Consider the following 22,257-nt stretch of genomic DNA (forward strand, 5'->3'; position numbering starts at 1 on the left):
TAGTCTCTGGACGCCAAGAATCACTACAGTTCTCCACTTCGAACATCTCACACACTCCCTCTCATGTATGGTTGAGTCTCTGAACATCCTTTTTAGTTCACTACCACCTTCTCACCGACCTTACCGTCGACTCTACCGAGTATCACTACCCTGGTGAGAGTTCCTACACTCAGTTACTACCGTCAACGCTCAGTCACACCTCCAGATCACGATAATTAGCTTGTTGGTTGTATGGGGCAGAGTTGAAAACTCTGACAGAAGAGAACACAGGGTGCTGCGTCCAGCCGTTTGACGGCAGGCTTCGGGTTCGTCGGTTGTCCCGACGCGCCCCGGGGGACCGAGGGGTCTCGTGCACCGACGGGGAGAGGGGTGTTGGCCAGGCGGCCCTGCCAACACCAAGTTAGGATGGAACCCAGATCGGGGATCTACGGCCTTCCGCGCGGCCTAAGAGGTTTGCCCGTTGCAAGCAGTTCTGGATAAAGGAGAAGCGCTCACGAGGCGCTATCGGCAGGATCATTTTCTAGCTCGACCCGACCGGGCAAGTTGAGCGGCGGTACCCAGGGAGCAAACTGCTCGGAACGCGGTCAGGAAGGCTCTGGAGAGCCTGTCCTTTTTTGCAAACAGAGTCCGTGGACTGTTCTTTTCAATTGGCAGAGCGAGAGTTGAACAGGTCACAGGAACGCGGAGGTATTCAGCCGAACATGTCCGGGCGGCACCCGACGTGCCCCAACAGGCACCGGGCGTGGCGCGCGGCACGGGAGAAAGTTCCTTCGCATTTCAAGGCAAAGGGTTAGGAGAGCCTATGCCTCTCTGGAAAGTTTGTCAGTGGAATTTTCTCTTCAGGCGTGCAGCGAGAGCCGCAGACGGCACAGACTCGCCGAGGTATTCAACGGAGCAAGTTCGCGGCGCACCCACCGGAACCGACGGGCCAGAGCAACCGTCAAAGTTCTTCGTCCTTGACCACGTAGACTCTTAGTGGAGTCTTTGCGAAGGGGCATACTGGGGACGAAGAGCCACAGAAGGCGGCTAGGGCAGCCTAAGAGAGACTTACAGCGTTGAATGAGAGTCAGCCTGTCATACTTGGCGAGGTCGTGCCAGGTATACCCTCCGCGAAGTCAGGTCTGACGGATTTGGGGAAATCAAAAAATCATTTCTCCTTCCACTCGTGGCTGCCGGACCTCACCTGGGGCCTCCGACCTAGGTCGGCGCCACTAGCTGACTAGCTGCTCCCGAGGCTAGCTTGCTATTCTAGTATCAGACCTCCCTCAGCACACTACAGCTGAGTGATCTAAGTACAAAAAACCTAATGGTGGGAGTCCAATCTCTGACAGCTATCATCATACTTGCCTGGCAGGGAGATGTTTATTTTTTCTTCGGAAAATGCGTCTCATGATTCCTGCGTCCGTTCCGCATTGCTGACGGGTCAATGCAAGATGATAGGGCAACGGGCTGGCCGACCACGCGCCGCGCAACGAGTAACGAGCTTTAGAAAGAGCCAAACAAGAAAGGAAAGATGGAAAGATTCTTTTCACTTTCTCCGTACTGATTAGATACCATCCGGTGCTACCAAGCGCACAGGTTTATTGTACATATTTCCCAACTGTGCGGCGCCGCTGCGACCGCCCGGCGCCTGCGCTACACTTGCCGCAGTAGGGCAGGCATTCCACAGTACAGTGAAGGGACATACGTTGCTCCACGACCAAGGTACAACGCCGACCCGGATATTCGCTGGCAACAAACGTTCACCAAACACGCGTTCCAGTCTCTTTTCGCCGCGTTCAGCGACTGAAAAGGAACAATTTGTTGAAATGTTTACACGTCGTCTGTGGTGCTGGCATGGGTCCCCTTGTCAATCGTGTCTGACAAGGAGCCAAGAATCTTAAGTCCGTCTGGGCGAACGTTTTTGTGCGCGGTTGGGTATCCAGACTGACGGACAGACGGAGAGAACCGCTCGGACATCAACGCAGGCGTTGACAGGGTACCCTGGGGTCGGAAAAGAAAAGTGGGCTGCTTTCCTTCCCATGGCAGAGTCCTCGCACAACAGCGCTGTGCATGAGCCGATGCAGGCAAGCCCCTTCTAGTCTCACCACCTGGTAGAGTGCAGGACTCTCGAGACGATGGCTAGACACGCAGAGGCGCCCGGCAGCAAGAGAAGAGCTAGTGTGTTTAACTCCTGCTACTCAAGCTAAGCGGCGCCGCAGTAACTGCGATACGCCTTCGGCGAACTGCTGTGCTCGCGAGCACGCACCACATCTCGAGGACGCGCCCATCTCGCGGGCACGTACCAAGGCCCGAGGGCACGCAGCATACCCCCCGGACAAGTACTACATCTACCGGATACGCGCCGTATCCAGCGGGCTCGCTTCCACCACACCTGCGCAAGTAAGCGACCCATGAAGGCAAGATCGTGTCGAGAGGGCCGCCCCGCCCTACGGCTGCTGTTATCCGCGGGTAGAGCGTATGTTCGCGGGCAAGCAGCTGCCCGAGGGGATCGCTCCTTAGGGAGCCCCAGTCTGAGTGCCCTCTTGAGTTGCACTGAGCACCTTTCAGCGTCTCTATGCGTGACAGAGCAAGACAAGAACGCGCTGGAAACCACCTATAAAGAAGGGAGCCTGGCATTTGGTTTCCCAGTGAGCAGCGGCACTGCGGACAACCCAGCAGGAACATTCAGGGGCGTCTAGCTCAAATGGTAGAGCGCTCGCTTAGCATGCGAGAGGTAATGGGATCGATGCCCATGTCGTCCACACATTTTGATCTCCACTTCCCTTCTTCAGCAGCCTCTCGGATGCTTCCTGTGTTTTCAGTTTCTTCGTGGAGGCGCAGTTCTATGTACGAAGCGCCAAATAACTCCGATCAGACCCCGAGGTGTGGTTAGGACGTGGTCTGTTCGCATTCTTTTTCTTCCTTCGTTCGAGGTACATGATTGCACAGCAGCATTAAGTTACCTTGCGGTGTCCGTTACATGCAAGAATAGGTGGGAACCTCATCTCACTCCACGAGTGCTTCGGCTTTCCCGTTGTGTCTGTCTGCTTGCTTTCCGCCTTTTTCGATTTTCTCTTCCACCTTTGCGCTTTTCCCGACTCCTTCTCGCAGCCGCGCAATGTGTCCCGGGTTGAGGCAGCTCGCTCTACTTTCCGATAGGCCGCCGTGTTAAATACTTATCCCGCCGGCCCTGGATACTCTCGTTCGGTATCCACCCCCATCCGTTCTCGGAACCAGCATTCGCAGTATAGGTGAATCTGCAGAATTTTTTTCCTTCCTTTCCCCCTTGTGTCGGAGCCTTTGTCACTTCTCGGGACAGTGGGACCGGCGTCCATCAGCAGCCTTGGCGGGGTCGGTAACGTGTCGTTTTGCCTGTCGGGCTTGGTAAAGTCATGATATGACACTTCTACGGACTTGATATCTCGCTCTCCGCTTACTCGACAACAACCGCTGTGCTTTTCTCAAACGCACGGACGTGCACAGTTCGTCCATTTTCTTGTTGCTGCGGCACGCGGACCGTCTGCTTTCCCGACATTTTCACGGCGCTCTTACACGACCACAGGGTGGTCCATACTAAATCATCTGGTTTTATGAGCCAAGCACCTGATTAGCAACGAGAACCGGACACTCTCGGTGAGACGCACTGGAACGTTGTGCCTCCGTCCGAACTGGAAGAACTACCTGTCGCTCCGACGGAAGGGGCTGCATGTGTCAGCTTAGTTTAGGCTGGGATAACTCTGGAGGGGATACGATTGGTATGCTGGCAGACACACGGCAGCAACAATTGTTTGAGATGCAGAGGCTGACAGACCCAGGAGACAGCGTACTCGTCGTGAAGAGGTCCGTGTTGCTGAAATCGCACGGGCGCGGAAGCGACATTGCCTGTGTTCGACGGCTCTCGTCTGGGGGATACAAGTAATAACAAAGCATACCTGAATGATTTCTAGCACGGCATAATAGGCTAAGGTAGCGGTCGAACGTCAACCAGACCTGATAATTTTGTATGGGACCTATTGGAAGAAGAGGACTCAGACCCCTGTGTCGAGTTTTCATTTGCATGAGATCTATTTAGATGAAGAAGACTAGGATTCTTGTGTCGAATTCCCTCGACTTTCCGGGAGGAGAGGCAACGCAGCTGATTAAGTAGAGACACCCGGGTGTTGGATTTTCTCTGCCTCCGTCGAGGATCTGTTCTTTTCCTCGTCTTGCCATCTTTTACCTCGTACGGACGTACTTTTTTGATGTTCGATTGTCATCGTGACCGATAGGCACAGCGGGAGTGGGCGCCTTGTTGGACAGAAAGCGTTGAAGGAGGTGGGGTGTAAAAGTCGACGTATCAGGCGGGCGCTCCACGACACACCGCAATGTATGAGCAGAGTAGTGAGGTAGTTCTCAGATACATTTTACCGTCTGCACTGCCTCCCTCTTACACGCGTTTACCGTCGTGCGCGCGAACAAGACGCAAGTGACGCTGTCCATTGTGCGGCATCTGCTCGTGTGACGGCAAAAGTTGCAGGTTGTCTTCCTTTTTTCTCACGCGCTCAGCGGTCATCATTCCTACGGTACCATGTCCCGACCCACCACTTCGGACGCCACAGAGTCTCGTGAATCTGCTGAGGAGTCAGGAAGAATGGAGCTCTCAGAAAACATCAAGCGGCTGCGGTTCATGCAAGCAAAGAAGAGTACTGCAGGGCGGTCGCAACAGCCTGTCAAACAAAACCCCCAGAAATTCTTTTACCAGCAGCAACTGCAGATGCTACGTCAGCAGCAGAAACATCATCAGGAACTACGACTCTCTAACAAGGGAAAGACAAACGAGCGCTCCCCTTCTCTGCCCCAGCAGAGTGAGGCATTGCAGCTGAGGCAACTACACGAGCTAAGGCGGCACTGGTGTGCTCCTGGTTGGGAGTGCGCGGAGGCAATGTACGCCATGCAGGAGGAGGAGGATACAAAGACGCAGAGGCGTTTCGCCGTTCACCAGTCAGCGGGGTCGAAGAACAAGCAAGCTGGTCACATTTGCAGGTGTGAAGCTAACTAGATTCGTTCACCCACAACAGCCCCTCGGGCGTGTACACACACAAGTCCACCGTGAGGTGGAGGGTGCTCCTTAGCGTTCCACTGAACAGCTCAAGCGACATGGGTATCGACAGCGCGTCCGGTAGACTGCGGATATTTGACGGCTGACTCCTTGTCCTACTACCTTTCAACTAAATTTGATATATCGGGCAGTTCGATGCTTACAGGGTTCTTCGATGTGTTGCTTCACGCCTGTAAAACGGCTTCCCGTCTCTGCAATAGCCGTGTAGCAAAATACCCGTGACGTCGCCCTGCTGGGCCACTGGACGTGTGCGCTTCAGGACAATGACGGTTGCCCGGGCGCCTGAGGGAGGATGCCGAGAAGCCGCAGTTGTCCCGAAATTGACGGCAAAGAGAGGACAAAAGTGCGATGTGGGACCAAGAAGAGGTCCGGACCACTTGCCGTATATGTGTATATAGGTATACATACATATATCCATATATATGCGTATATATATATATATATATATATATATATATCTACACATTTCTGTGTGTTTTTCTATATGTATATGATATCTATCCGAGGAATGCAATCTTCCCGCTTCCTTTCTCTTCTTTCTCCCCTCGTGTGTCTCTCTATTGTGTATGGCCCTCAAAGGGCGACAGCGTGACAGCTCCGACAGTCACCATTGACTCAATCATGTTTCAGCATTGCGTGTTTTTACAATAGAAGTCTTTTCACCGTGTTAGTTGACGGATCGTGGCCCGCCGCTGCAATCCAGAGCACCGGCGAGCTTTAGCGCACCTCTGCCGCTGCGGCGGCAGCACAAAAAGTCGCCGGAGACAGACAGATATGTACGTTATACATGTATCTAGATATATGTAGGCATGCACGTATGAACGGAGTACAGCGAGTATAGCGGGCAGTCACTGTGTGTCCTGCACTTGTGTCTCGTTAGATGTGGTCCTGACACGCCATACACACATGGCTGTGGCATGGCAGCAACACCTGTAGGAATCTGCCAAACGGAATCCGACATGTTTTTTCTTTTCTTGTGGTGCGGTACGTGGTGTAGGTGTGTACACTGGTAGCCTTGTACCCCTGCCTGGTTCGGAGCAATCGTATCTTGAGAACGTCTTGATACTGGCCGGTACGACAAGCAACATCTGTTCGATTTGCTTACTGTCTCTCTGCTCGCCGCAGACGTGCTTATGGCGGCATGAATGCTTTTGTGGAAAACAACATGAGAAAGATCGAGAAAAAGGTGCTACAGCTTGAACGGAGAGCAAAAGAGGAACGTGAAGCAAGAAGATGGCAAGACGTCCACAGCGGGCGACAGGGCCTCTCAGCCCTTTGACCAGCGGGCCTCCGTTCACTTCAGGCTGACAGTGTGCAGCTTCTGTTTCCAGGTGCCGGGCTGACAGGTGTCACTTTCCCTGCTGATTGTCGGGTTGGTGCGTAGACACAGCGTACGACAGACCGGTCCCGGAACGCAGCAACTGGAAGAGGAGACTAAAGACGGACACGGGCGCAGTGGTGTGTCCACCGCGCAGAGGCTGCTGTAGTGAGCGGTCAGTATCGGAACGAGAAGTCGTCTCTCAGCCCAGGGCGGCAGTGTGTACGTCTGGGACGTACCTGCCGCTTGATGCGGCATGGGGCTTCTCTTCGTTCTCACGCTTCTGGATGAGCGGAGGTGTTGATGTGCTGCAGGTGTCGTGGGTGTTGCTGGGGCGTGAGACCCTACTGCGACACACCCGCGGGGGTGCCTGTTACCTTTTCGTTGTCTCTAGCAGTGTTGCTCCGAGGCCTGTTCTACGCGGTGCGCGATTCTCCGGGGAGGGAGTGCGAGGTGTTTTTCTTCGTGGTCGCTGCTCCGTGGCAGTTAGAATGAGAGGTTAACCGTTGTCGTCTACCGAAGTCGCCTCCCTTGTTGTCTGGAGTCACTTTGCTTGCCCTCTTGACTGCTGCGCGCGTTCCGCTGGTGGCAGTCACTCGTTCGAGTCTGCAGGCCGTGTGCCCCTATCGTAGCACCCCCAGTGGTCCGTTCCGGTCCCTGTTTTTTCCCCGAAGATGCACTCGCGTTTGGAACGGGACTACCAGATCGCTCGCACCTGCATGGGCCGGGGCAGCCCTGCGGCCGTCGTGCAGTCTTCTGTCATGAGTCCGTTCGGCTCACGCTTCATCTCCACCCCCCACCTTGTCGTCGTTACTGCGTGGTCGTCCTCTGCGGGGGCAGCTATGTGGCCCTTCCGTCTCCTCTTTGCGCCCGCAAATGCGCTCCCTGCCTGCAGAGCCACTAGTGATCCTTTCGGTACGGTAGCTAGTTGTGGCGGAGTAGGCACCGACCTAAATCCATCCATTTGCTTCAAGTTGTTCTTCGAAGCTTTCAGGCGCGGGGGATCCTGGTTGCCGAGCGTCCGATGCGATGCCCTCACGTAGCTGTGATGGACGAGAGAATCGGTGACCTCAATAAGAGAGTGGGTGTAGCACCTCTTCTCGCACACAGAGGCCGTGTTTCTTTTGCCTCGGAACGGCAGACCTGATTAATGAGCGCGTTTGTCCACACTCTGTTGACCACTGGACTATGGGAATCAAAGCAAACACGGTGTGAAACTGGTGTTCTGCTTAGCGTCGCGGTGCCGACGCCTTGCCACACCTGAGATAGTCACAGGCACCAAAAGACTGAGACGGGAGAAGCTGATATGCCGGTAAGGAGATAGAGACAAATGGAAGAGTTCTACATGTGCTTGGCCGCAAACGTTTCGAGGCAGCACGATGAGAGAACATAAGGAGCCGTGGGCGGAGTTCCAAAAGAACCAAAAGAATTTACTGGTATCCAGTTGTCTGGATGGGGTGATTCGATCCAACCACAAGCCGCCTATAGGCAAACTAAGAGAAGTGAGTAACTGAATCCTTCTACACCAGTCATAGCATATGAGGGTCAAAAGGCACTGTAGGTGGAGTATCAGTACCATGAGGGAGGTAAGAGCAGAGGGGGGAACACAAGGCAGCTGTGCTATGTTTTGACGTGCGTGGGCCGTGTGTGGTGGAACGGTGCAGCTCCGTAGTTCCCACCCGCCCACCGGCTGGCGCACCAGCATCAGGCACACACAAGTCAAGTGCCTCATGGCGGCCCTAGGTGGCTTTGCTCTTTAGTCCCGTCGGCAGTGTGGTCCCGTACACGGCGTACGCAGTCGGAATTCTTAGAATCGAGGCAACCGTGCGCCGGAGAGTGGGAGCGCTTCCAGGTACACACAGAGAATTGTCAGAATACGTTCCAGTCCACAACAGGAACAAGTCTCGTCGAAGGTAGGCAGACGCTAACTCCTCGCGAGCGGCTACGAGTACGGGGAACTGATCCGGTTTGCTCGGTAGTTCAAGACACCCCGACTGCACGTCATTTTGCTTTCCGTAGGGGCTCACAGTAGGGGCTATCTTGTAGAAGTACCTTTGAAACTCAGATCACCGTAACCCTGGAGAGCCTAGACAAACTGATACACGGGTTTCGCCGTAGCTGTAGTGTAGGGTACAGGCCACGATCGAAGAGGAGAGATATCGAGGAGCGAACACAGACCGCTGAAGTTAGACTGTTACCGTCTCCCCCAAGCCGTTGATCGGCCGGTGCCGCCCTCAAAAATTGGCCTAGATCTGAGTGAACTTAAACTCGGTTTTTACACTGACCTGTTGACTAAATGTGACCGGCCAGCACGGATCCAGTAACCTGCGGTCGTGGAGGTCTATACTGATTGATCACAGTCTCTACTGACCAAGGTGGTGACTTACAAATCCTGGATTTTTCACCGGAAAGAGTACGCCTGGTCAAGCTTTTCCCCGATGGATTACGGGATTCTGTAGAGTGTCGAGTCAGTGGAGATCCGAGTAAGACTCGTTCAGGATAGGAAGGTAGGATCGTTGCTCAGAGGGCCACACGAAGATCCTCTCATCGGGTTTCCAACGACGCGGTGCGCAGCACGGCAGTCGCTTCGAGGCCGCCTCCCCTGGCGGGCGTCCTGTGGAATTGTGTTCACTATACGGCATTAACCGACTGGCACTGGAAGAGGGAGCTAAACTATTTTTTTTTCTCACAGCGCCTTTTGAAGGGCACCCACCGGGGTGGAATACATCTCCGGGAGATTACTGAGAGAAGAATCCCAATCGGGTTGGAATACATCTCCGGCAGACTCCTGAGAGAAGTATTGCAACAGCTCTGGTAGTCCCTTCCAGGCTGTTGCGGAGCCTTCCTTGTTCAGATGCTTTTTTCTCAGCCCGACTTCTTTGATATTAACGAAGCTAGCTTCCATGTTCCTCAGCACACCGCGGTCCACGAAGGTGTCACCTCGCTCCGCTGCCATTCCGTTCATGACAGAGTCGGCATTCACAGCACAGCTTGTGCGTAGCTACAACCGGACTTGGAAGACAAAAGGGACCTGCTACTTTAGGGGGGGTCTGCGGCAGCTTCTTCTGGTACTGAGCCAGCGATGTCGAGATAGCTGCTACTAAGGTTGGCCGGTAGCAATTCGGCTTCCGTTTGATAATGCTGAGGAAGACTCACGTGTTTCTGTGTCGCTTCGTGTCATTCCGCCCCAGTGCCGGACGTTCTGGGCCCGTCTTCGACTGCAACACTGTCTGTCTGGACTAGGAACTCGCGCATGAAGTGGCATTGGGCATTCCCTAACTCACAATCTCGCTCAGCTACGCACTTTTGTCACTCAGCTCATTCAAAGAGCTCGGGCCTTGGATCGGGCAGTGGATGCCATACATCAAAAGCCTTCAGACTCCTTAGAGCTGGATGTCAGATGCCCCAAGTGTACGACCCTGACTCGCGCACGCTTACGCCAGTCACCTGATGCAGAAAGGATCGGATCAAGAAAGACGATTTTTCGCTCGGAGCCATGGTACCCCGAGACGATGGTTGTGACTATCTGGAGTGGACGAGAGTCCACCCGCACACCCCTCCAGGAGAACAGATGGCACAAGTATTGGCGCGTGACAGCGCAGTCGCACACAAAGATGAAATACAGGTACGCCGCAGGATCATTAAGTGAAGGCGCCCCCGGAGACCAATGTAGGGAGGCGGTTCGAGGTAACCCTCAGACATGAGGTAGTCGTACCCGGGGGAGACTCATAGGGACCCACTCCTTCCCTTGCCAGTCCAACAACACCCCGTATGTCCCGCGCATGTTCCAAAAGGCATACAAGATGCTTAGCCTCTGACTCACTCCGGTGTTGTTGCTTCCGAGCGCACCAGGACGTATGTGATACAGCTCCTGGCGAACGTCCCCGTCATATAAACGGTAGGCTTCCCCGCCATGCCCTTCCCAGGACATTGGGGTCGACCGCGAGATCGAGGAGACAGCACGCTTGGTCTTCGGGAGTAAGAAGAAAACCCGATGTATTCGAAACGGCCTCACCCGCTCCGCAATCTCGTGACATTTTCTCTTTGTGAAGATTTCCTGAACAATCTCTCTGCTCAGAAGCCGGAAGCAAGAAGAACCGAGGACGTAGGGGCCGGATGCCATACACCATCGTTGAAAGGGGGGAGGACGGGTCTCCAGCTGCTTCCCGGACATAATCCTGCAGAATGAAAAAAAGTGAAAACGGGTACAGATAGGGACTGGAACGACGGCGACTTTTTGCACGAGGTAACTCCGAAATCCCCTTACTCATTAAGCGAGTATGGTCATACGTTGCCGTAAGGTTCAGGGGCGGTGTCCGTGTAACAAACGACGTGCGTGTCTGATACGCAGTGCCAACCGCCTGAGAAGCATCGCTGCTTCTTGTAATTGCCTGCGCGTCCTACTGTCTCTCGGCGACACTTCTATCGGTCGACAGGTGCACCTATCCATCTTGTGTTTGGACATACGCCCCTTTGCAATACAGCAGACGATCTCGCACCTCCGCACCTGCATATGTCGAGGCATACTACGTGTGTATGGACAATGTACACGATGATGTACATGCGAAGCAAGAGGAGACGCGCTCTGTAGTACAGAGAACTTCAGGACATCATTCTCCTGTGTGCAAAAAGCTGCTCAGCCGTTCAACTGCATAGGGCCCGGAGACCGCGGCGTACACTCGGACTTGGGGGAATCACAGGACGCGATCCTGGTGCAATCAACGTCATCCGTTAGACGGCCCTGCGGACTGCCGTTTCAACGCCCTTGTAGAAGCCAGGAAGCATCTCCGGCAGGGGCTTCCCGAATGCACAGATCCTCTGCCATGGGGGACGTTTGGTGAAGAGTTCTTGCTTGCAGACGGAGGTTTACTCGCGGGACCAAATATTGAGACTGTGCAACCTGCGGCTGTTTCACCTAGCCAAGCCCCGGCTCGCATTCAGCAGCCACCGCGGCATTCCACGGAATTCAAGGGAGGCATGTTAACCCTCTGACGCTTCGTGTAGCGGGTTAAATGTGCGTCCAAGCCCCCACCGCTACATCTGGCTTACTTGTACGTGTGTCCTGAGGAGATCCCGAAGGATCGTAGCAGGATGTTCGCCACGAAGCTTTCTCCGCATTACAGTGACTCGCTGCACTGCTGCGGCCTCCACTCTCTCTCCGAAATCTTTGCCCTCATCGTCATCTTCGCATGCCCCAACTGATTCTCCGCTTCTCTCCTGATCGGTCTGCTCGGTGTCCGAAGTTGCTTCCGCTTCTCCATCCTGCCCTTTCCTCTTTCGTTTTGCTTCCACTCTCTTGGAACTGGGCACAGACCTACCCGTGCTCCCCCGCCCTGTGGCTCCCTTACCGTCTCCCGAAGTTCTGTCCGCCTCCCCTTCAGACCCGTTTTCACACCGGGATTCAGCCGATGCCTCGCTTTTTCTTCGGTCCCTCATATTTACCTCCGCTTCCCGTTCCTTCCTTACTCTTCCACCCCCTTCATCAACAGCGTTGACAGGAGTGGTCTTTGAGTTCGGTCCTACCGCACTGTAGTCCGCAAGTCTTTCAGCAGCCACCGAGGCCGCCGCAAGTGTAGCGGTGAGCCCACTCGCTTCTCGGCCGTCTATTTCCCCGGCGGAGTGTCGGTCTCGTGGAAAGCAAGCAAGAGCCGCGCCTGCCAACGCTACAGCAGATCCGCTGGCGGGGACCGCTACGATAGCTGCGGTTGTTTCCACGGCTTTTGCGCGTGCCGTAAACTGATTTAGCAGAGCAGCTTCATCGTGCGAGTGATCCTCCTGCCCCTCAGGATCTCCTGGTACATTTGACTGGGCCTTTGTCCTCTGTCGGCGAATTCTCTCTTGGGAACTGGTCGGCTTTCGTTGGGTATCCAGTCTAACTGCAGGCGGCTGGCCGATCTCTGTTTTCGTATCCTCTCCATATCTCTGTCGACAGCCCTTTCGTGTCGAACAGGCATCTGAAGATTTTAGCCGCTTGCGGGACAGATCCATGGGGAGTGCCGGCTGCATGGCTTGCGCTTCCTAAAGCAAAATAAGGTACAGTTTCAAGAGGTACAAACCTGTGATGTACCTTGTCTAGGAGGATAAACTGTCTGAGACAATCACAAACCCAAATGAGTAATGGAGCTAATGCTGTTTGGATTGCGAAGCTTACCCGTTGCCATTCTAACAGTGGATCTCGTATCAGGACTTCTCCAAGTGCTTCCAAGGAAAACCCGTGCCGCCGTATCTGAGTCAAAGCCGCTACCAGTGTGGCTTCAAAAGGACCGTACGCTCCTCGAATACACCCATTCAACCTCGTGAATTCTGGCTTTCTCTCTCCAGTCTGGGTATTGCATCTCCTGGAAAATGTCCAGTCTTCCTCTAGAAGCCTTCTGTTGTCGTCAAACAGTGCCTGACCGTGAGTACGAGGTCCTTCTTCTTTGATTCCCATGCATGGCCCACTGTAGGCAGGAGATCTACGCTGTCCTCGAAAATTTCCTCCATCGTAGTATGAAGCGCACCCATCTTCCCTCATGCCGCTGAGAAAGTTAAATATATACGAAGATGCGGGAGCTAAAGCGACCGCGTGGAGTAAGACAGGAGTTAGTCTGAAGGGGACAAGATCCGGAACAGGAAGAGAATTTACAGCTGCGTCGAACGCATAGCCAAAATCGATTTGCACAAGCTGCATACAAAAAAACATGTGACACACCCAGAGAGAGTTCATTTAGTTAGCTCGCGTCACAGGCAGCCAGGCCGTTCAGAACCACAGGTAAAGCGAAGAGTACAGCAGTCTTGGTTTTGGGATAATTGCCTACGCATAAACGCCTGCTTGAGTTACTTGCACGCTCCCGTCTCTTCGAACACGAGGATCGACATGGTCCCAGGGTCGGACGTGATCCCCCTTGCATCCCTTGACTTCCAGAAGGACAGCTCGATTTAGCCCACACGGGAAGAAAGGCAACCTCGTAAGCCAATAGAAAGCCATGAACAGAGGGTCTCGGTTAGGTAGCATGGAAGATTTAAGACAAGAGATGCCCTGAAGCTCCTGTCATCAGCGTATTCCCTTCAGCGGCCCAGTACGTGTTCCCTCGACGCTCACACACACAGAAGTAAAGGCGCAACCGTTCTGACAGAGAATTGTCCAGATCTCCCTGTGAACTCTTGCGGAGTGAAAGCGCTCCCTATCAGTTTGTCCCACCGTCCCCGGAAATCTACGAAGGCCGAGGCGTTACGACAGCACTGCATTGTCCATCAAATTCCACTACGAAAGCACAAGGCGACGAGTGCAGATCTGGTTGACGATGCTGCCCAGTGATGGCGAAGTGGCCTTTCACTCTTCTTCTTCGAGGTGCCTCCTGTTGCTTTCGGTGAGGCCGATCTAACGCCACCGTTCAGTAGGACCAAGCGCTCGAAAGGGTTTTCCACTACACCTCAGCTGTACACAAAGATAGCTGGGAACATAGTGACGTCTAACTGGGCACCTAACTTAATCACACAGAACGTGTCGAAACGTGTGAGCCGCCGCGTTCGTCTGCTCAACTGAAGAGCGGTCGGGGACCACCGCGGGAAACGCACGGGCAGAAATCACTGTCGGTATCTAGGCTTCCCAATCACCCGCCCGAGGCTGTAAGCACGGAAATCAGACCTCTCATCCCGGCGTGGGGGGTGTTTGTGCCGTACTGTCAATGTCAGCTGAATGCAGTTACAGGCACCCTCTTGCCTCTTCACGGTGTGCCAGTCTCTGAGTGCCTGGCGTGAACCATACCAACTACTGCCGTGTCCAGGCAAGCACGTGTTAGCAGCTTGACTGCTAAACAAAGTCCGTGAGGACGTGAACTAGTCTACGATCAAAGGCGGGATCCTCGTTTGCGTACCTCTCCGAGACTGAGATCCAGCAACCAGTTTTCCAAGTGTCTGTCTCCAACACCCAGGATGTAGCCGATCGCGGCCCCGGCAGCGAGGCTTTCACAGAACCGCTTTCTCATCAGGAGCGTCTCACTTGCTGAAAAGGCGAGTTGGTTCAAGCAGACCCTCAACGCTTCGACTGCGCTTACACCCTTCCCTAGTGTTGCAGAATCCTCCTCCTCAGACGACGTGCCGATTATTTCCGTTGCCCTTTCGGTAGTAGCGAGAGTGTCCGGCAAGCTCGCCAGCCGGACACAGTCGATAAAAACAGACTCAACAACTGCAGAAGGTTGCCTGTACAGCTCGGCCCAGATGTCAGCGACTGACGGGAATGGACGCGTGCTCCCTCGTCCCGCGTTCTCAGGTCTTGAGGCGTTGATACGACGATTGATGGGTTCTTCCTGCTCGCTCACCTTCTCTGTTTCTTGTTGGCGGTCCGCCGCCGACACAGCGAGGACCTCAAGGAACGAGAGAAATCGACTAGACGCCCGAGAGCCCTGGAGCGTTTTCTTTGCGTACAGACGCGGGGTGGAGGTCCCGTCAGAAGAATAAGTCTCGATCACCTTGCTAAGAGGACGAGTATAAGGGACCCACTCGACAACTCCATGGCTCGGAGAGAAGGGAACAACGCGGTAGGTGCGAAGAATCGCGAACGCGGAAGACGATGATGAAGTACCGCATACCGAAGGATTGCCGTCGTCAGCTGTGAAGAGCGTCTGCAGTATATACAAAGCAAGCTTTTCGTTGCGACTTAGAAGATAAAAAACCGCGACGCTAGTACAGCAATACAAGCGAGTGCACTAGGCAGCAGCATCACGATTGCTAAATGAGCCTGGCCGTACAGCTTTAAAAGAGCAAACAAATGCAACGCATTCCCACCCCCCCGCCGGTGCACGAAGAAGGTTGACGCAGAAAAGGTTCAGTACGCATTATGGCTTTGTTCGAAACAAGAACACGAGACTTCGCTCGCACAGTGTCACACACGGGGCGCTGACAACAGTTCTCAGGCAGAACACTTAGCACGCATCCGCTCATAATGAAAGGAGCTCATCAATCACTCTGCCAACCTTTTGAGTGGCTGCCAGGCCCTAGAACATCTCGAACACCCCTAAGTCTACTATCTCAATTTCCTTACAACCTGCTTGAGGGTTTGAAGCAGCGCTTGGATGCGCGCATCGGCTCGAAGATCCTCCCCCCCTTTGCAAAGAAGGGACACAACGCGGCCATCACTACCCAGAAGAGACAATCGACACGGACGCTGCTTCGACGGTAGTACTTGAATCTGGAGAAAAACCACACGGCAAGCACGCGCATGGCTCACACTTTGTGAAGGATCGATGCGAAAAGGGAACTCGTCTAGACAGAGACATGCGCGCCTAATTCCCATGCCTCAAGCTCACTGTTGAATTGTCCCAGTCCGAAGGAGAATAAGATCACGCTTGTGCGCTTTTCCAGACCAGCTCGCAAAAACTGCCGACGTCACGTCTGAGTCAGTCGTACTTCTTGTTGCATGCAAATGAGCAACTGGGCAAGCCCGGGCTTACCTCTGGCAGAAACGAGATGATCGTCGTGGACGTTTCCGCAGGCGGCTCGTCAAGGCCCGCATTGCCGGCTACCAGCTGACCGGGGAGCTCTAGGGTGGTTCGGGAAGACGGGAAGAAGCTGAATCCGAGCAGTTCATTCGGCTCTGCTTTCCTCACTGACCCGGAGACGAATGAAAACGGAGAAACCGGCGGGCCTCCTTCGAACCTGTACGGAGAACACGACGAAGACAAAAAATGCAAAGTGAGGACACCTGCACGGGCATGTCCGCGGACCCCAACGTCTTGCTGTACGCCGAGGTGCTTGTACTTGGCGACTGCCCTCCCTACCACCCCGAACCAGAGCCATTTGGAGTTCTCGTCAACGTGAAGAGAGATGAAACCAGATGGAGTTGCAGTTGTAACACCCAGTGGCTAAAGCCTTTGCTTCAACCCTGGAGCCCAGTCTGCACATTTGCCATCGGGGCTGTTACAAGGCTGGCAGGAACCACCAGCTGAGCCCGAAGAAATGAAGGAAACGCGGAGACCTGCGGCTCCATCCTTACCTGCATCATGGACCTGCGTACTGACCCCAATCCCGGAAACCACAACCTCTGGAGGACCTCACGCCGAACAGCACGCCACTGCAAACATTTCGAGAACTGAGCTCAGCTTACTCTCCCAACCAAGTGCAGAAATCCACTAGTCGGTCAGCACCCCGGCGTTGAGGTGTTCGGCCGGATCCGTATGGCCGAAGGAGTGCGTCGCTGGCGTTTCTGACGGCTTGGGTAAGCCCTGCGAGTAAGCGGAGGAGTTGCCGGAGAGAGCATGTCCCCAGCCTTTCGACAGTCGAGTTGAACAGCGTGGTAGACGACGAGAGCGGATCAGGACAAGCGTCGCGCTCCACTCCTAACAGCAGGTGGCCGATCGCCTAAGGGTACCAGTAACCGTATGAAACGTGTAGGCATCATACAAGAGAGGATGCTCACTGATCAGGGAGGAAAGCGACCGAAGGCTGTCGGGATTTTATTTTTCTCGGGGCCGTCTTAAGACCAAACAGATACACCCCTAAGATCGCGTCTTCCTTTTGTGTGGACTACTACCTGATGCGAAGCTAGCACAGAAGATGGTGATGCCATGAGCTCTGAAGGACATTACAAAGCTACTCATACGAAGAACACCCTGAGTAAACGACTTACACAGCCGCCTGCCAGTCCAGTCCGGCGCTGCTTTGCCAAGAGCACCGAAACTCACAAGGAAAGCTCTGTCGCTAGAAGAGATAGATTCACCTGTGTAACTACAACGATCCGTTCGTGTGACTAGCGGCTTCGAAAGCTGCTTTTCCCGGAGTACAATATGATCGGGTCACCTTGCTCACCTGTCGCATATGGCGCCCAAAGATGGTATTCCAGCTTCCAATGCGATCTCCTAACAACGCGTGCGACTCGTGCAGAACTGCCCTGTTCCAGTTCTCCTCCCAAAGAGATCGCAGGGCAGCTCGAGCCTTCAAGGACACGTTTTCTGCTTTACCTAACTGAAACGAGAAAGCGAACAGGAAGCAGAAACGGATAGCCTAATGTGGAGAGAAACGTGTCAGGGGCTAGGGGCAGTGTCCTCGCTAAAGGCTTCTTTTCTGAACCCAAAAATGGCAGTTTTGAAAGGACAGGTGAGGTAAAACAGTGACTAGTTGGCTCGTTTGAAAGTGTACACTGACTTCCCTGCAGATCTGCAGTGTTACTTCATGTACCCGTATCTCGCCTATCAACAGATATCTGTTACGAATTATGCGTGATGACCTCCGTGCAGCACCGAGAATTCGTTTTTCCTGGAATGGGTCCTACGTCCTGTGACAAAAAACCACCGTACGTACGTCTACTACCACCATCGCAACATCCGAAAAACGTGTAATTTCAGCGCAGGCGAAGTCCTCGAGTCTTTGGGCAGGCCTTCACGACAGTGTTCTCTTTATCGTTGTTGTCGATGGCTGCGACTTCATGTTACCTCGTCGTAAATCAGCTTCTCGTCATTTTTGCCCTGCCGTCCCGCAATTGCCCTACATTTTCTTCTCACGCGGCCAACTTCCCTTTGCAGAATCCCAAGCATCGGAACTAACAGCGACTGCTCGGCCCTCTGGGCTGGGGGCTGGAGGAGCGCGGCAGCCGCAACGAATCTCTCTGCTAGTGGCGCTTGTCTCAAAGCATCACGAAGCCAGTAGCGAAGAATAAAAGCACTACTCTCAGGTGGCTCTGAGAGCGGTAGTTGTCTCGACGTGGGCGAAGTCGCAGGGCAGTCTCCTCCTCCGCCGCCAGAAGACTGCCCCTGGAACAAACTGCGATGCGCTTCGACCGTAACCTGATGACAGAAAGAGAGATATCCCGTCAGCAGTAGGCAGCGGTGACCACAGAAACGTGCTTTCAAAAGCACGAGAGACGCACGGACGCCGCATCCTGACAGAAAGGCAAGAAACAATGAGCAGCGCCCCTGTCTCTTCCTTTCTGTACTACAGCAGAAAACAAGATGCCAGCAGTTCGCGCACGAGGGGAAGAGAAACTCACAGAACAGGACGGGACTTCTGACGAACAGACGTCTTCAGTCGATCGCGCACGCATCGCATGCGACATGGAAAGAAAGAACTGAAAGCTGCAGGTCTCCGAAAAATTTAGAAAGAATGAGTGGCTTCCCAGACAGGGAATGAAGTGTAGACTACCGGTGAGTCTTCACTCAATACTTTGTGTGCATCCAAGACATCGCGCACCACGGAGATTTCGACTGCCGGTCCCCCCGGACCAAAGAAAACTCCGTAATACAGTCAGACCTGTACTACAAGATGTCTTACCGAGCTTGGCGGGTGCCTGTCCGCGTCACTTCCCCCCTCATACTGTTTCTCCTGGTAGAGCTCGCGAGCAGTGAGAGTGATGGTTGGGTCAAGTGCGTTGGCTATAAAAGCCGTAAGAACTACAGACCGTACAAAAGCATTCACTCGAAAGCGTGGCGTGTCCGAATGCGGCGGCAAATTCGTTGATGCATTTACACGCATATCAACACTGTTGTTAGGAACGAAGCCCTCCCTGAACCAAGGCCACCGGCTCATATCATGAGTCGGCTAGAGTGCCTTGTGCGGACGTGGGTGATACGACTAGCTTCCGACCTACCATGAGGGGGTATAAAAGCGCTTGAGGATATCGCCTCAGCGCCCGTGAGACGATGGGGCCGAACAGTCTGCAGAAATTGCCGTTTCTGTCTGCCGCAATAAAAGAAAAAACAGGCTCTGCAACCCTAAGAATCTCCCATGAAGGCAGCAGTTCGAGCAGTGTGCTGCATTTGTCGAAGAGCGATTGATGACTGACAACATTCAATCGTCTCCTTTTCGGCTCGCTTTCCTCCGGAATCCTTTCCCGCAGAATATCGCCACTGCATTCACCCCGAGCTGCCGTTTGCCGCTCGTCACCTACGGGACATTCTGCCTGACCGCCGCAGCTACCTGCTGCGGCAGAACCAGAAGCTCTGGCAAGCAACAAGATAACAGCGGGCAACGCTGTCTGAGCCCTTCGTACGAACACGCTTCCTCGCCTCGTGACTCTGGGGCCATCCGTTGCAAGAAGGCTAAGCACCGAATAGCAAAACTGCTCTTTGACAGAATTCCAAAGGTTATTCGTTCTGATGGTGTTTTGCGCTGCGTTTTCATCTTCGTCAGCTTTCTGAGGTTCTCCCGTCGTCCAGCGTCTGCTGCGATTCCCAGGCGAATAACTTTGCTTGTGCACGGCACTCTCTGACAACCGAGCTCCCGAAGCCGAAATTTGTGAATCTTCCTGTTCCGCTCCATTGTTGTGTTCATCCTCTCGCTGCTTCAGCTGAAGTAGATCTCTAGATATCCGGGCGACGTTCCAGTATGCTCTTTGAATGTGCTCTTGTTGGAACGAAAAGAGTTTATTCCATTCGCTTTTGCGTCTCCATACCAGCGGTTGGCCGGCTGACAGCACCTTTCCATTACTTCCACCTGTAGTGTGTCCCCTGGGGTGCGGATGTGACACCTTCCATTCCGGCTTCTTTTCCTTCTCCGCTTTGACTTGTCTGCGTCTCTGCTGTGCTACTTCTTGAAGTGCCGTTTTCAGTAAACCGTCCTGGGCTTCGACCAGACCGTCCCTTGCCTCCGTCCATACTGGTAACCAGAAATCTGGCGGCGCGCGCAGTCTCGCAACACTCGTACTCTTTTCAGATTGCCAGAACCTGTGAAGCTGTAGCTTTGAAAGAACTTCCCGCGACTGCAGCAGAAGATCTTGTACACTCATGAGCCGGGCAAAATGTCTCAGGCAGCCCCCGACTACAGCTGGCCCCTCCGCTTCCTCTCCAGTTGTACTGTCCACCGTGGTGTCCCCAAGGAACCGGCTGCATTCGTCTCTTATTCTCTGAGTCTCGGCTGAGCACAGGCGTACTATTTGGAAAGCTTTCTTAATGTTGTTTGTTCGGCTAACTTCCTGCAGCTTCATGTTGATAATTGCTTCAAAAGCCCTAGGATCATCCCGGGGCAACAGGCCCCCTCGTTCTTCGACAGGCATATGCGTGAGCTCCTCTTGCTTTTCCAAACTGATCTTCATGAGCTCAGAAGCTGCGACGGAGCATTCGGGTCCCAGCGCTGACAGCCTGCTAGCAGCTAGTGTCGCCCCACAGCCGGCAAGGAAGCAGGTAGCTGTTTCTAGAGACGGTACGGCTGCAAACGCCCGTCTAGCCATGCGATCCTGTCCGCTCCCAGACGGTGTCGGTGCGGCATTTACGCGAATCTCGAGAGCTTTTAAGGCCGAGAAGGATGTCAGAGCACGGTCAATGACTTCCGCGAGAGCTTCTTGTTGCTGTCCTCTAGGAGTAGCACACCTGGAAGGGCTATGAAATTTCGTGTGGACCGCTGGTAGAGAAAAGCCTTCCGGAAAGACGAAGGAGGCTGCTGTCAGAAAAGCTGGAAAAAGAGGATCGGGGGCCAGCGCAGATAGCCAAGGTAACGCCTGCAAAACATTTTCTTTCGTCGCAGCCGGACGAAAAGAGACAGCCGCTTGAAGGTCTCCCGAAAGAGCAAGTAAAAACCGTTCAGCTGCTCTTCCGAGCGACAAGACAGCAAGTGGCTGAGACGGCATCCCTAAAGCAGCAACTGCAGAGAAAGCCACAGATTCGTCGCAAAGCGCCGAATTCAGGAGACGGAGCACACCGCGGGGAAAGGTTTCAGAGAGAACAACCCGACACGCAGCGGGGATCGGCTGCTGCTGAAGTAAGTGAAGGGAGAGAAGGAGGAGCACGCGGGGGTTGCTTGCGAAAAACGTATCAGATGCAGCAGGAGCCGAGGGGACTTCATCGGCTGGCATGCTCCGTAGTGAGGAGACAGCTGAAATAGACCTGCGCACGCAGCCAATAGGGACAGAGTCTACAGGAATGCCAGACCCGTTTTCTGAAGGCCATCCGTAGCAAGCTACGTGAGGCTTGCCTTTCCCGCTGGTTCTCTGTACACGCGGAGAGGGCCAGCCTGACTGCAGAGATGAGAAAGCAGGTCTGAGTTCGAACTTCGGCGCCTGGAACTCCAGGTTGACGTGGTGCTCTTCCGGTCAGCTGTGTCGAAGCCCTGGCAAGCGTTTCATAGACCGTTCCGGTTCCCATTTTCATTCACACTTTACGCGGCCCCGGGACCGCTGCTGCCGCCATGGTACCGAAACTTTGTCTCCGGCGAAAACGACTCTGAAGCTTCACACCTGGACATGAAGCGACTCCGCTTCATGCATACGGGCTGAGTATCTCACTGCTTGCTACTCGTTACGTTGCTCGTGTGAATCCTCCTCCCCCGGACACGAGGTTGTCGAGGACACTCATCACTCTACTGTCGAGAAAAGCTCTGACTGGACAAAAACCGCCGCCGTTGCAGACCCTCTCGTACTCCGCCAAAGAAACACGGAATTCACACCACTACTTACCCGGTGCATTACTGGATCTCCTGGACGAGGTGCAATCGAAATGTGAGTATCCCCTTGCGCATTCACCTACCTGCTCAGTAAGTCCAAGCACTCCGTCGCTCTCGTATCACCTCGAAGAACCTCAAGGGCGACCGCCGCTCGTAGAGGCGCTGCGTCTCCTACCAGCAAAACCTGAGCGGCGTCGTGAGGAGAGACATCCCGTTTCCTCAGCACTGATGACAGGGGTACTATATCCTCCGGCTTTGTCTCTGCCGCTGATTTTCTTTCCGTCATTGTACCATCAGCCCGCTGTCCCGAGATTGCGCGACTTCCTTCTGAGTTGCTAGTCTCCCCAAATTCATCAAACCTTCCCGGCGATAAAGCAGTGACTGCGCCGACTGTGTACAGGTTGAAAATATCGTCCCATCTGAAGTACAAACAGAGCCAGTTTCAAGCCTGAGGTGTCCAGCATCCTCGTGCTTAGGTTTACAGGTTGTAACACTGCGGACGCCGCATCTCGTC

General features: G+C 54.1%; 2 protein-coding genes across 2 annotated transcripts in view; one reads left to right on the forward strand and one right to left on the reverse strand.

The window, feature by feature from the left end:
• Window positions 1-2,665: 2,665 nt before the first annotated feature.
• Window positions 2,666-6,359, forward strand: CSUI_001613 (uncharacterized protein). Its single transcript, XM_068061818.1, has 4 exons — window positions 2,666-3,615; window positions 4,528-5,004; window positions 5,340-5,446; window positions 6,206-6,359. Exons 2-4 carry the CDS (start codon window positions 4,550-4,552, stop codon window positions 6,223-6,225), a joined length of 582 nt encoding a protein of 193 aa, XP_067926201.1. The 5' UTR covers window positions 2,666-3,615; window positions 4,528-4,549; the 3' UTR covers window positions 6,226-6,359.
• Window positions 6,360-9,809: 3,450 nt separating this feature from the next.
• The window catches only part of CSUI_001614 (phosphatidylinositol 3- and 4-kinase), a 39,513-nt gene continuing 27,065 nt past the window's right edge, over window positions 9,810-22,257 (reverse strand). The window contains exons 13-23 of the mRNA XM_068061819.1: window positions 21,827-22,162; window positions 18,958-21,187; window positions 17,807-18,157; window positions 17,184-17,339; window positions 16,483-16,736; window positions 15,830-16,034; window positions 15,421-15,567; window positions 14,255-15,001; window positions 12,550-13,062; window positions 11,448-12,416; window positions 9,810-10,576 (exon numbers count right to left, since the gene is read on the reverse strand). Of these exons, the coding sequence (XP_067926202.1) occupies window positions 10,286-10,576; window positions 11,448-12,416; window positions 12,550-13,062; window positions 14,255-15,001; window positions 15,421-15,567; window positions 15,830-16,034; window positions 16,483-16,736; window positions 17,184-17,339; window positions 17,807-18,157; window positions 18,958-21,187; window positions 21,827-22,162 (6,199 nt within the window). The 3' untranslated portion in view covers window positions 9,810-10,285. The remainder of the gene's footprint in view (window positions 10,577-11,447; window positions 12,417-12,549; window positions 13,063-14,254; window positions 15,002-15,420; window positions 15,568-15,829; window positions 16,035-16,482; window positions 16,737-17,183; window positions 17,340-17,806; window positions 18,158-18,957; window positions 21,188-21,826; window positions 22,163-22,257) is intronic.

Source organism: Cystoisospora suis (genome assembly GCF_002600585.1).
Source record: "Cystoisospora suis strain Wien I chromosome Unknown contig_654, whole genome shotgun sequence".
NCBI lineage: Eukaryota > Apicomplexa > Conoidasida > Eucoccidiorida > Sarcocystidae > Cystoisospora > Cystoisospora suis.